We start from the raw sequence: 14,522 nt of genomic DNA on the forward strand, positions 1-14,522 counted from the left end.
ACCCACATGGCAGCTCACAACCATCCGAAACTCCATTTCCAAAGCCTCTTCTGACCTCTGAGGGCATTGGACCCCTCAGTACACAGACACACATGCAGTCAAAACATCCACATCCGTAAAATAACAAAGCTTTTTATAGGGTAGAGATTATGCAGATATAATAGACTACCCTTTGGTCTGCACTGTCGGGTTTTCTGTTTCCAAATGTGTGTTTAAAATGTTCACAGCACACTTTTTGTTTTGTTTTTACTTATCAAATGCTATTTTCTTAAAACTATGTATGAATGAAATATTTGAAAAGAGTTATAGTTGGCCCCCATAGCCACAGATTTCATATCCAAAGATGTAACCAGTTTGGAATAAAAAAAAATTCAGAGAGGCACGGCAGAGTGCGTGCTCAGTACAGACAAGGCCCTGGGTTCTACCTCAGTGCCCAAAAAGTTGTTTTTTTTTTTTATTTTCAGGGGAAAAATGTGTCTTACTTACAGACATAATGTATAGACATTATTTTTGGTCATTATTGACTAGACAATTCAGTATAGTAACTATTTATATGGTACCTATATTTTACTAGGTTCTATGTACCATCCAAGGATGACACTGTAGGAGAGGGTGTGCGGGCTATATGCAGTGCTGTACTGTTTTGAGTTTTAGGTGTTCTTTCTATATATTCCTTTTTTTTTTTTTTTCAAAGCATCTGTGGGTGGTTTGCCTACACGTGTATGCATCACCTGCATACGCTTCCTTGGGAGCCAGAAGAGGGCATCAGATCCCCTGGGACAGAGTTATAGACAGTTCTGAGCTGCTATGCAGGTGCTGGGAGTCACACTCTGGTCCTCTGTAAGCAGTTTAATGTTCTTAACTGCTGAGCCCTTTCTCTAACCCCTATATACGCTCTTCATACACACTTATAGGTTCTGGGCGTTCATTTCCTTTGAAGTGTGTATTTGCAAATATTTCTCGTCTTCTCTGGGCTGTCTTTTCACTTTTCACTTGGTGTACAAAGGTTTATCATTTTAACGTGGTTACTTTCTTTTTCTGTTCTTGTTGCTGTTTTTCCACACATACTTCTGGTGCCATATCCAAGAAATCACTGCCAAATCTGGTGTCAAGAACATCTTCTGCTGACCGGCTTTCTCCTAAGGCTTAGTGTTTACGTGTAGACCACTGACTCATTTAGAGTCAGTTTTTGCATATGGGATTAGGTGAGGATATGACAGTGTTCCACACACAGTTTGCTCAAGAGACTGCCCCTTTCCTATTGAGTGATCCTGGCACCTGTAGCTGGAAGTTTTCCTGTGCCCTGCAGCCACTCAGTCCCAAATAAACACACAGAGGCTTATATTAATTACAAACTGTTTGGTCTATGGCTCAGGCTTATTGCTAACTAACTCTTTTATCTTAAATTAACCCATTTTTATTAATCTATGTATTGCCATGTGTCAGGTGGCTTTACCTGTGTTCTATTCCGTTTTGTTCCCTCCCCGTGGGGGTGGGGGTGAGGTGGGGGTGGAGGCTGCAGTGGCTCCCTTGACTCCGCCTCCCTTCTCCCTGTATCTTTGTTCGGATTTCCCGCCTGGCTCTAACCTGTCTTGCCATAGGCCAAAGCAGCTTCTTTATTAACCAATGGTAGCAACACATATTCACAGCCTACAGAAAGACCATCCCACAGCAGGCACCCTTGCTGGAAAAGGGCTTCAACCATGCCTCTCAGGGACTTAGGTGAGAAAGTAAATCTGCAACTGAGTGTGGGCCGCAGTTGTCTCTAAAGCATTCATTGTCTCCTTCCCGGAGCCAGAAGGGTGGGGTGGGACCCCTGACAGCACCTCCCAGGTAGAAGAGGCCTCCGGCAGCACCCAAGGGCTCTGAGCTGGGCCAGGCTGCTCCCTCTGGATGCCAGCCCAAACAGCCTGGCTTGGGACTGCCCAGACCGGTTTGCAGGCTTCTGTTCCTTGGCGCTGGCTCCCTTAGCCACAGCCTACCACCAGCACCACCCCCTTCTCTCTCTTTCTCTCTGCTTCTCCCCTCCTCTCACTTCTTCCTTTTCTCAATTCTTTTCTCTTAGCCCCAGTGTAGCTGGTTCTCACCACACACCCCAGACCCAAGGTCCTGAGACGCTGACCTTTGTGCTATCCTGCCTATCTGTGTGCCCTTTTTCCCCTGGGCCCCTTGCCAGGCCAGTCAGGTTCCAACCAGAAGGTTCCTGTGTTTTTAATGGATATAAAATTATCGATAATAACACAACCAGTAGCACTAACAATAACAATTGCCATTTATTGGGTACTTACCAAACATAGTTTACATGCTTCACATCGTTAGCTACCCACAGCAGACCTGTGAGGTCAATATTATTATCATATTCCTGTAACAGATGAGAAACTAAGTCGCCAGGGCTCACATTCTGTGCCCAAGGTCACACAGCCAGTGCGTGGCACAGCTAGGATTCATATATTGCCTGCCACTAATGTTTCTGGCCTAGACTCTGATGCCCACCCTCATTGCCTGACTTTGTCAGTCTGTGTGTGTGTGTGTGTGTGTGTGTGTGTGTGTGTGTGTGTGTAAGAGAGCTGGGAGGGAGCTCCACCAGAGATAAGTGCCTAGACTTTCTAGTCCCCCCTAGACACTGACAGTCTCTTGAGGGGGCCATGAAAGGTTAGGGAGCAGACAGTTAGGCAGCCAACAACTGAAATTTCTGTGTTAACACAGCACCCCACCACTCACAGGCTGGGCTTGATTCTCTGCCCCTCCTGGCTAGACTCACTGATACTGCCTTCCCTGGCAGGTTCGAGCCTGCCCGTTCTAAAGGAATTCCCTCCACTAGGCCTGTGCACAGAAGGGAATAAAGACATAAATGAGAGAAGCTTCCCCTTCAAAGCCCTGGTTCTACTTTGCTTTCTATTGCAGTGATAAACACCATGACCAAAAGCCACTTCGAGAGAAAAGGGTTTATTTTTCTCTTAGAGTCCATCGTGAAGTAAAGTTAGGGTGGGAACTCAAGGCAGGAATCTGGAGACAGGAACTAAAACAGACGCCCTGGAGGAACGCTGTTTACTGGCTTGCTTTTTTCTTTTTCCCATTTTTTTGAGACAGAATCTTTCTGCATAGTCCTGGCTGTCCCAGAACTCAATCTGTAAACCAGGCTGGCCTGGAACTCATTGAAATCCACCTGCTTCTGCCTCCAGAGTGTTGGGATCAAAGGTGTGCACCACCACACTCAGTATTGGCTTGCTCTCTTATACAGGACCTCCTGCCCAGGAGTGGCACCACCTGAAATGGTTTGGGCCCTCCCATATCAACCAGGAATCAAGAAAATGCCCACAGACTTGTCTGCAGGATAGTCTAATGGTTGTATCTTCTCAAAGGAAGTTCCTTCTTCGCAGATGACCCTAGCTTGCGTCATGTTGACAGAAAACCAATTACCAAAGTCCTCTTGATCTGAGTAGAAACAGTGTAGGCAGCTATTGAGGAGGAGAGCATGGAGCCATTTTACACCTCCCTGACCCCCTGCAGACCACCCATTGCCATGTGATGTGTGTGTGGGGGAACGCGTTCTTCCTTCTCTGCAGTAGTTCAAGACTCACCTTCTGTGACGGCTGAACACTGCCACCTCTTAGAACAGAATAGCAGCCTGATGGACACAGGGGATGCCTGTGTACACGGTACTGACCATACCACATACTGACCCGGAGAGGGCTTTCCTTGGGTCCAAAAGGTGAATAAGAATTTACTGTGGGAAGAAGAGAAACTGTATTTGAGAGGGCCCAGATTCACATGGAATGGCTGGGAAGGCATCTTAGTGTGACTGAAGAACAACAATTTAGAGTTTAGGATGGAGTAAATGGCAGAGCCAAGTCCATAGCAACAACGCTAGACTAAGAAGGCCTTTTCCCCAAAGGTAGGTTAAGGGAGTGTCATCTAAACACAGGCCTCCAAGAGTGGGATGAGCCCTATCTTAAACTGTGTTCCATCTCCCAGGGAAATGCAGGCCAGCTAAAATTCTCATGTGGCTTTTGTCCAGTCAGCAACAGACAGTCCAGGTCCCCCTTCCAGACTACTACAACTCTGTCATCTTCATTGTGTCCCTGTACCTGTCCCCATTGAATGACTGTGAGTAGGAGACTAGATTAGTCCATTTCCCTGGGGGGAAGGAAGAGATGATGGGCCATGGATAAGTTAGAAGGAAGAGAAGACAGGGAGGAGGGGGTACAGTGGTCCAGGAGACCAAGCAAAGGTGTTGAAAATGCTAGGGGTGGGTATAAAGAGGCTGGAGAATGAGGGAGAAGGAGAGAGAGATGTTTCTAGCTTAGCTTCAACTGTTGACAGAAAGGCCATGTCCAACTCCCCACAGCAGCAAGGCCTCCTGCCCACCTCTCAGCTCTTCTTAAGAGGAGAGAACGTTAATCTGATGGGTTGGATGCCAGCACCAGGGTGAGGCCAAGTTTACCTGTGAGCTGGGTCACTAAGCGTAAAGGAAAAAATGGCATTCAAAAATGTGGCCCTCTGTTCCTCACACCCACACCTGAGTACACCCGCCTCTGCTCTCTGCTCTCCTAGCAGCTACTGACTGGAGGAGGAACCAGCCCCAAAGCGAAGGAAAGGTCGGAGACTGGGGAAGGGCACGGGGCAGACGCAGATCAACAGCACGGGTGTATCTGGTTGCTGCAGCCCACAGTGGCTTCGTCCCTTGGGAATCCCAAGGGCCGAGCAGGGAGTGCCCGGAGGGGGAGGGGGGGCAAGGCTGTCCCGCAGAGGCTCCCATTTAGTCTCAGCAGAACGCCTGCCTTTATTTCTAACAGCTCAGACAGACAAAGAGAAAACAAGGCTGGAGAGATGAAGGGCCCTGTTTTCAGGGCAGGAGAGAGTGGTGCCTTCCAGGCCAGAAACTGGCTCTGGGGAGCAAAGAACCGGCCCCCATCCCCTCCCAATGAGTCAGTGCGGGAGGAGCTGGGTGTGGCCCCTGAAAGAGCCTGGTTTCAGTTTAGAGAGGCCACAGGCAGGGAAGGAGGCCCAGACACATGGCTGTGGGACTGAAGGACTCCCAAACCAGCCTGCTGCTGCTTGGTAGCTGTGTGACCTGGGGCACCCACTGCGGCTCTGAGCACTGGTTTTCTCGGTAGACGCCTCCCTGCTGGGATGGGGGGATGGGGCGGGAAGAGTAATTAAGCCTGGCAATAAGTATCTGTGACAGCCCTTAATGAGCCATAAATCTCTGCAGGAATACAGAAGTGTTATCCTTTTTGTTCGTCCCTTGGGAATGAAAAAAACAAAACACCTCTGATAGGCATTTGTCGGGGTCCAGCACCACCCATCTTCTCTGGTCTGTCTTCCCTTGAGAACTTCCAGCTTCGGGAAACAACATTCCTGTTCCCTAAGGCCCAGCCCCATGTTTGTTTGTTAGAAAACCATCTCTTCCACTTTTAGAAGGATCTTTGATACCTTCTAAAATGTATCGGCCTTGTACATGCTAAAATTAAAACCATGCCCAAAACTGCCAGTCTCTGAGGCCCATCTAGGTGCGTGTACCCATTTCTCCTGGGCTTACATTTTTATAGAGCATTCAGGCATCTTTACTGGCCTGCCCTTAGGGTCCCGACAGCCACTAAGAGCATCCCCTATGCACATTGGCTACCTTTCCTTATAAAAGGCAGGCCTGGCCCACCTCCTGTCTCTTTCTCTTCCACTGCTCTTATCCCTGGGACCGGTCTCTGCCCCTTCTCTCTCCTCTTCCAATAAACCTCCCATGTGAGCCCTGTTGTATGGCGTGACTCCTTCCCGCCGTTTTAAAATTATAACACATGGAACACTCACTTATTTGGGGCCTTTGTTATGTTTGGCCATATAGTGACATCATAAAGACACGATAAACTTGGTGGAATTATTTGACCATTTAATGTCTGACTAGAACCGGCAGGAAGTTCCTGTTCTCTTTTTCAGGCCCTTCAGGCCTCGAACCTCAGCGATGCCTCCCTCTGATGCCAAGATGTTTGAGTGGTCTGGCTCTACCGTCTACACTGCCCGTCTCTAGTATATCCTGAGTCACACCGTGCAGCAGGCCAAGCACAGGGTGCCTAGCATGACTACTTCCGGGCTCTTTGTAGACCTGGTGCCCGTCAGTGCTTCCATGGACCGCATCTGACTCTCCCGGCCGCCTCCTCTTCCTCCAGCTTCTTTCTCTCCTTGACGTGAAGAACTGGAGGTCTCCAGTGGAGTCGGTTGGGGAAGGTTGCATCCGGATCTGTGTCGCCTACTCAGATACAGCATGGCTGTGTCACCTCGGCTCGGCCCCTGGAGATGGCATGCTGCTGCTTCCATTGGGAGCTCTGACGGTGACAACAGTTCAAGCATCTCCCAGCAGCAGCAGCAGCAGCAGCAGCAGCAGCAGCAGCAGCAGCTGCAGCTGAGATGTCGAGGGCCTCCCAGAACAAGGGTCACCAACAACTAGGTGTGTGATTAAATATATATATATATATATATATATGTATATATATATATATATATATATAAATAAAAGTTATGGGTTTTGTTGTTGTTGTTGTTTTTTGTTTTCCAGTACTGGGTGTGCATATTCGAAGTAAGTGCTTTATTAAGTGTATCTTCCCTAGCCTTTTTTTCTTTTGACGTTAAAGTCTAAGTTACCCGGACTGGACTCAAACTTACAATTTTGTTGCCCCAGTGCCCACATAGCTGAGGTTAGAGGCCTGAACCACTGTGGCCGAGTAATTTGACAGCAGGATTTTTTTGTCTTATGACTTGGCCAGGCATCTGAAGGCTAGTGTCAGCCACCAAGGATCCCGTAAAAGGGATAACTACCTGGATCTAGACCCTTCCAACTGGAGCGGATCAAAGGCAAGGGGAATTATTTCAGCTAAAGGTGATAGGGTGAGGTGCTGTGTAAGCCTGCTTTGACCAATAAGATGACCAAGTTATTTGTGACTATTTAAGTTTAAATGAGATCAGATTAATATTTAGTACCTTAGTCATATTAGCAACTTCCCAGTGCTCAATGGTCATTTACAAATGGCTTGTAGGAGCTGGCAAGGTGGCTCAGTGGGAAAGGGAGCTTGCTACCCATCTTGATGACCTGAGTGCAGTCCCTGGAACCTACAAGGTGAAAGGAGAGAATCAGCTCTCCCTAAAGTTGTGCTCTGAGTTCCACATGCATGTTGTGACACATATGTTGACATCGCGCGCGTGTGCGCGCGCGCGCGCGCGCGCACGCACACACACACACACACACACACTAAATAAATAAGTAAATGTAAAAAAAAAAAAAGGAGTGATTTTTTGTTTAGCTGGAGCTGAGGAGTTGACTCTGTGGGTTGGAATACTTGCTACACAGGCATGAAATACCCAAGTTTGGATCTTAAGCACCCACATAAAAAGCCAGGGCTTGGCAGCACACATCTATAACTCCACCTTTGGGGATGGGGTGGGGCAGGAGGCAGCTAGATCCTTGGGGCTTGCTGGTCAGCCAGTCTAGCTGAAAAACTCCGAGCTTTAGGATCAACGAGAGATCCTGACTCAAGGGAATAAGATGGCATGAGAAAGAAGGATATCTGATGTCCCTCTCTGGCTTTTACACATATGTGCATGGTGTTTGTACTATCCACAACATGTGCTCCCCCCACGTACTCCCCCCCCACACACACACCAGCTCTACTGCTGCAGAGAATTCTATTGGACAACGCTGATTTCAGTCCAATGCATGGAAAAGAAGCAAAGGCAGAAAGTATTCTAAGAAAGAGTAAAGGTTGTGTAGCTATTTTCTCCAGACTAAACCATTCCCTCCTGGAGGGAGAAGGGCACCTGAGAAGACTCAGAAAGCTAAGCCAACTTTAGAAGGCTTTTGTGCTCAGAGAAAACAGTTGCTGGAGGCTGGGGATGGGCGTGGAGCTCCAGGGACGCAGCTTTCATGAGTTGTGACCTGTGCTGAGCTAGCTCTTCAGTGAGGCAGCTGTCTTTGAATCCCACGGAAGCAACCCCAATAAACTCACTGGTCTACCAAGCCCGACTTGGGTGGGATCATTTTCCTTAGTCTGCCCTCAGTATCTTTTCCAGGGTGAAAGACATTTGTTCACGTCTCCCCAGCCAGAGCCACACATCAGTAAGGGACAGGAGAGTTCACGAGAGTTGTCTAGCAGGAGTGAGCCTAGCTTGGGCGACCCAAGGGCAGGGTGTATGGGAGAGGGAGGCGGGGAGGCAGCAGGGTGAGCAGGCACTAGAATAATGTCTTCTTTGACTCTCTGAGAACCTTGCGTTTTGCCTAGAGGAGCCATCCTATCAGAGCCATGGGTGTTTCCCCAAAGCAGTATGCGTAACCTTCAGGGAAGAAATGGCTCCTTGGTTGGGAAACCCATGCTCAGGCTGCCAGCAGGCAAAGAAGAGGCACCATTGCCTTCCAGATGTGATCTCTCATGTCTAGACCCAGGGCTAGATAATAGGTGTTTGTAGTGGAGATCTAGGGCTTAGATGCTGAGGCAGAAATCCCAAATGTGATGTGGAGCAGGAGGAAAAGATGGGCCCAAAGCATGGATCTGAGACTCCGTTGCAGACACCTGAGTCCTTCTGTCACGTCTACTTCTGGATTAAAAGCTTAAGTGACTTATAACTACTCATTCAGTTCTTCACGAGTCAGTGACGGGAGTTGCCGATTATTTGCCTGCAGTCAGGTTCTTCAAAGTCTGAACAAACTGAATACATCTTTGAATTAATGATTATGACATCTGGGGCAGAAGATGGAGTCAGAGTCATCTGGACCAGTGGGTCTCAACTTGTGGGTCACAAACCCCCCACTGAGGTCATCTATCCAATATTGTGCATATCAGATACTTACATTACAATTCATAACAGTAGCAAAATTACAGTTATAACGTAGCAACAAAATAACTCTATGGTGGGGTCACCACAACATGAGGAACTGTATTAAAGGGTTGCAGAATTAGGAAGGTTGAGAACCAGGGCTCTAGATCTTTAAGCCTTTGAGTCAGGACAGAATGGTTCTGCATGGCAACCAACTCAAGGAAGAAAAATGGACATTAGCTTGGTAGAAAGCATAGCTGTCCATTACTTGCTCCCACATGAAAGATTTTGTGGGAGCTGGGGAGAGAGCTCAGTTGGTAAAGTTCTCGCTTCTCCTGCAAGCACAAGGACCTGAATTTGATTTCCAGACCCACATTAAAGAAAATGTAAAAAGCCAGCAGTGGTAGCAAGCACTAGTAACTCCAGTATTGGGGAAGTGGATCCCTTGGCCTCATTGGCCAGCCATCCTAGCCTAATCAGCAAGTTGCAGGACAGTGAGACAGTGTTTCAAGTGGACAACGTCTGAGGAGTGGCATGCAGTTGATCTCTGGCATAACTACCCCTCAAAGGTCCCTCCCCTGCCTCATGAGTTTTGAAAGGACACAGGCATCGGGGTCCTGAAGACTAGTTTAAGGATGAAAACATCATTCAAGAGACATGTGTTGGGGAGCAGAGGAAATGGCTCAGGGTAAAGTGCTTGCCACATAAGCATGAGGACCTGACTTTAATCCCCAGAGGCTGTACAGAAAAGCCATGCATGGCAGTACCTGCCTGTAACCTTGTTGCGAAGACAGGATCCCTGGGACTTCCTGGCTACTCAGTCTATCTCGGTCAGTGAGCTTCAGGTCTGGTCAGACAGCATCTCAAATTAGGAAGAGAGTGACTAAGGAAAACCCGACCTCTGGCTTCTGCATGCATACACATGTGTACACATACAAATACGTACACACAAATAGATAAAAAAAAAAAAAGGTGCACTCATATGCAGGCAGCTCGGGCTGACTCATATTACTCATAAAGGGCAGGGGTCCAAGAAAAGACTATTAAAATCTTTGAGGGGCTGCTTACAGACTTTAGAAAAAATAGTTAGGGACTTGAGGGTCTGAAGGCAACCACTGAGAAAGGGCAGCTGTTAGAACACACAGTCCTGTAACCGAGAAATGCAAGTTTGCCCACTGAACGTTGAAATTCTGAGGTTGAAACGTCAGTGACAAGAACTGCTGTTAAAGTAATGCCTGGATATCTTATTTCTCCACCATGTAAGAGCTAAATGGAACGAGATCCCTTAGGGGCAGGCCCTGATATACAGGAATCCCCATGCAATTCAGGATGACACTCTCATAGCCATTAGATCTGAACGGAGTCACCAGTGTGGGAATCTAGGCTCTCCTCACCTTCATCTTCCTCATCTCTAAGAGGAAATCACATAGTGTACCCTACAGAAGCACTAGGAAGAGTAAGTGGTGTCCTGTGGCCATTCAACAAGCATTTGATGAGTGCTTACTACTTATCAGCCTGGGCTAGGTGCTGGGTGGGGATATACAGATAATAAGAAAAAGTTTTGTTTTAATGGAGCTTGGAGTCCAACAGGAGAGAGGCTCTGAAAGCCCACACACCCAGGCAATGCTCACGAGATGGGTGGCTTTGAAAGTTCTGATGCTCCAAACTGACATCATATAGTGTACCTGATTCTGTTCCTACTTGGCTGACATAAAGATATGTACAGATACAGTGGTTTAAGACAACGTGAACATGTTATTTTACCATTCTGGAGCCTGAGATGGATCTTACAGGCTGAAACCAACATTGCATTCCTTCTAGACTCTAGGGCGTAACTCATTCCCTTTTTAATCTTCTAGAGGAATGGTTCTCAACCTTCCTAATGCTGTAACCCTTTAATAGGTTCCTCACGTTGTGGTGACCCCCCAACCATAAAATTATTTTCATTGCTACTTCATAACTGTAATTTTGCTACTGTTATGAATTATTATGTAGACATCTAATATGTGACCCAAGGGGTCATGACCCACAGGCTGAGAAACACTATTCTAGATGGTGCCTGCATCCCTTAACATCCGGACCCCTTATTTGGACAACTGTTGCCTCTGTCAGGGTCCTTCTCTCACTCTGACTTTCCTGTCTCCTAATAAAACCCCCTTTGATTCTGCTGGTTATAATAGTGAGCTAGCCGGGCAGTGGTGGCGCACGCCTTTATTCCCAGCACTCAGGAGGCAGAGCCAGGCAGATCTCTGTGAGTTCGAGGCCAGCCTGGGCTACCAAGTGAGTTCCAGGAAAGGGGTAAAAGGGGCAAAGCTACACAGAGAAACCCTGTCTCGAAAAACCAAAAAAAAAAAAAAAAAAAAAAAGTGAGCTAATCCTCCCCCCCCCTTAGCCTTTTTAACTCAATCATAGACTAAAGCCCCCTTGTGCCACGTCTGGTGAAACCTAACAATGCAAATGTAAAATGCAAAGGTGGACATCTCTGCGTGGCTATTACTCATTCTACCGCAGCATTCCCGGAGACGTCCTCAGAAACCATTCAGCTGACCCAGGCTACATCAGCTTGTGAATAATCTCTGTTAAATCTGTCATGGAGGGGAGAGCAGAGTGGATATCTAATGGCTCATTGTAGATGCCTCTCAGAGTAGATTGTCACATGGCTGGTCCCCATAATAGCATAGAATGAATGCCAGGCAGCTCTCAGAGCCTGAGCAAGCATCTTACATACCTAAGCTCCAAAATCCATCTACGTGAATGGCGGCGATACATGGAACTGTCTGGGAGAGCTGGAATGAGGATTAGTGAAGAAGACGCGAATGATGAAGTCACCTAGACAATGCCTGGTTTTCAATCAACGTCTGTGCTGGAATGACTCCTACATTCGGCCCTTGTCTTCTCTGTTTTGCCGAGGCCACTGCTTCCCCAACTGTCTCTCCAAAACTGTCACTTGCTTGCCAGTCATGTTACATGTCGCGCTGATAGCTCTGAAGCCCAGTCAATGAGTCTGTATACCAGTCTCTTCAGCTCTCTAAACCTCAGTTTCCACCTTTGTACAACCGGGATTATAACCTACATGCAAGCAAGCTAAATTAAGATGTATGGGAAGGGCTTAGTGTCGTGTCTGGCACAAAATGAGGGCCTGATAAACAGTAGCGTTATTCTCCCCAGAGGCCTGGCCTCCTTTCAGCCTCATTTCCCACATTCCTCATTCAGCAGCACGGGACAACCCACTTGTCTGCGGGCAAACACTGAACCTGTGTAGATATCATAGAATGAATGCCAGGCAGCTCTCAGAGCCTGAGCAAGCATCTTACCTACCTAAGCTCCAAAATCCATCTATGTGAATGGCGATACATGGAACTGTCTGGGAGAGTTGGAATGAGGATTAATGAAGAAGAATGGCTGGTCCCCATGTGACAATCTACTTCTTGCTCCTTAGCAATTCACTCTGTCTCCAGTTTCCTCCACTCGCCCTATGCAATTCATTCTCATAGCCCCAGTTCTACCTCGCTTCCCAGAAGTCTATCCAACCTTGACCAACCTTCTCAGTAGCAATTGTTTATGCAGGCCCTTGCCTCAATTCTGGGCATGAGCGAGCGCCTTGAAGCAGGGTGTCTCCTAAGGAGTACGGAAAAGTACTTCCCTTCCTCGGAGGCCTCAGTTTTCTCTTTTGGAGCGAGTCCATTGGAGTGGAAGGTTAAAACCGCAGCCATGGCTGAGATTTTTAAACGGATAGACTTTAATTAAGGAGCAGGGGACCTTCTAGGTCGCCTACTCCACCTCTTCTGCAGAAGGGGAAACTGAGTGCTGTTGTGTTTTGACTTTTCCTTTTCACAAAGAGACGTGTTGTTCTCTGCCCCAGGAACAAGTTTTCCCAGGAAGGAGGCAGCCTTGTTTTCTTTATCCGTTCGAGGAGGGGGAAAACTCTGGGACTTCTCAGGGGGTCCCGTGCGCCCGGAAACACGTGTGTGCTCACCTACGTGTACACACGTGAGCGCACCTACAGCAGCAGGGGGCACTCGGGCCGGCAGGGGGCAGCACAGGCCCGGCGCAGCCCCGGGGGAGGAGGGCGTGCTGCAGTGCCGGCGGCGGCGGCGGTGGCGGCTGGAGGTGCAGCCCTCCCAGGTGGGAGGCGGGGGCTGCGGGCGCAGGAAAAGGCGCCCCGGGAGCGGGCGCTCGGCGGGGCCTCCTCGGCCGGGCGCGGCGCGAGTGGGAGCGAGCGCGCCGGGAGCACGCAGGCGCTCTGCTCCAGCTGGCCCTCGGCCGGCGCGCGGCGCGGGAGCAGCCCGCAGCCGGGTCCCCTGCAGGGCTCTTCGGGGGGGACAGCGGCTACGCAGTAGCCGGCACCGACCGCCCGCCCCTTCAAGCGCGCAGCGGCGACCGCAGCGGGACGGTCCCCCGTGCGCCCGCGCGCGCTCTCTCCCGCGCAGCTCCTCGCGGCGGGCGCTGGCTGGGCCGACGCGCCCCGCGGGCGGCCGGAGCGCGGCCTCGGCCTCGGCTGGGGCGGGAGCGAGCCCCGGGCCGCAGCCCGCGGGAGGCGGCGCAGCGCGGCGGGGACTGACGGCGGCGCCGGGCGCTCCCGGGCGGCGGCGCGGCGGCAGCGCAGGGGGCGGAGGCAGGGGGCGCCCCCGGCCAGGATGCTGCGGTTCCTGCGCCGGACCTTTGGCCGCCGCTCCATGCAGCGCTACGCGCGGGGCGCGGCGGGGCGCGGGGCCGCCGGGCTGGGGGACGAGCGCGACGGGGGGCCGCGAGGGGGCCCGGCCGCCGCCGTCAGCTCCTCGGTGCTGCCCGCCGCGCCCGGGGGCAGCGTGTTCCCGGCCGGCGGCGGGCCCCTGCTCACGGGCGGCGCGGCTGTGCACATCTCCGCCTCTGGAGCGGCCAAGGCCACCCTCTACTGCCGGGTCTTCCTGCTCGACGGAACCGAAGTGAGCGTGGACCTGCCGGTGAGTGACGCGGCGGGGCACTGGTAGCCTGCGCCCCTTGGGGCAGAGCCCCCTGTCCCAGTGTTTCCCTCTGGGAAGCTTCCCGGGCCGCTCTTGGGGGACCCCTCCCCCATCTTCTGTCAGCACTCCCGGGTCTGAACCCTCCCGGACCACCAAGCCCGCGGATGTTGTGGGTCCCAGTGTTTGGCACCTTGCACCGCAGGGTTGCGTCTTCTTTGTCGCCCACCTAGGTTTTTGGGCCTCACCCCGACCCCATTGCACACTGTCCCCACGTCCCGCGTCCCCTCCCCTTGGCGCAGGTGGCTGGCATTCCCTGCCAATATTGGCCTCCGATGCTGGCTGGGTTAAGTAGAATTTTTTTTTAAGCGATGCAGGGCTGCTCGGGGTATCTCGCTTTTGGTGTCAGGCCTTGATGAGACACTGGAAAAGAAATCTTTGCCTGCTGCCCAGCAGGTGCCCCAAGTTTGGAAAGAGGGTTAGGGAACAGTTTTGCCTCTCTGTCCCCTGCCGATCCCTGACCGGATGGCCTCCACTCCTATCCCCAAAGAGCCCCCTGCCTCACAACCTCGCAGGGGGTGGAGCGACTTGGGAGACAACTCTCAGGCCAGGTCAACTTTGAACCCGCAGAGGCCTTGGGGGTGCTGGGAGTTGGCCCCAGCCCCCTCTGGATTGGCCTCCCAACTCACTCCCACAGCCGGCAACGTGCGTGGGACGTGCAGGACATCCCGGGGTGGCAGCGCCGGGGCCTGTGTCCGGGCCACACACCCACAGGTGGTTGCA

General features: G+C 50.8%; 1 protein-coding gene across 6 annotated transcripts in view; it reads left to right on the top strand.

Moving 5' to 3' along the window:
* Positions 1-12,954: 12,954 nt before the first annotated feature.
* The window catches only part of Epb41l4b (erythrocyte membrane protein band 4.1 like 4B), a 153,046-nt gene continuing 151,478 nt past the window's right edge, over positions 12,955-14,522 (top strand). For all 6 annotated transcript variants that reach the window (XM_028882995.1, XM_028882992.2, XM_028882994.2 and 3 more), the window contains exon 1: positions 12,955-13,742. In XM_028882995.1, coding sequence (XP_028738828.1) covers positions 13,437-13,742 — 306 coding nt within the window. In that variant the 5' untranslated portion in view covers positions 12,955-13,436. The remainder of the gene's footprint in view (positions 13,743-14,522) is intronic.

The sequence above is a fragment of the Peromyscus leucopus genome, chromosome 2, assembly GCF_004664715.2.
Source record: "Peromyscus leucopus breed LL Stock chromosome 2, UCI_PerLeu_2.1, whole genome shotgun sequence".
NCBI classification, from domain to species: domain Eukaryota; kingdom Metazoa; phylum Chordata; class Mammalia; order Rodentia; family Cricetidae; genus Peromyscus; species Peromyscus leucopus.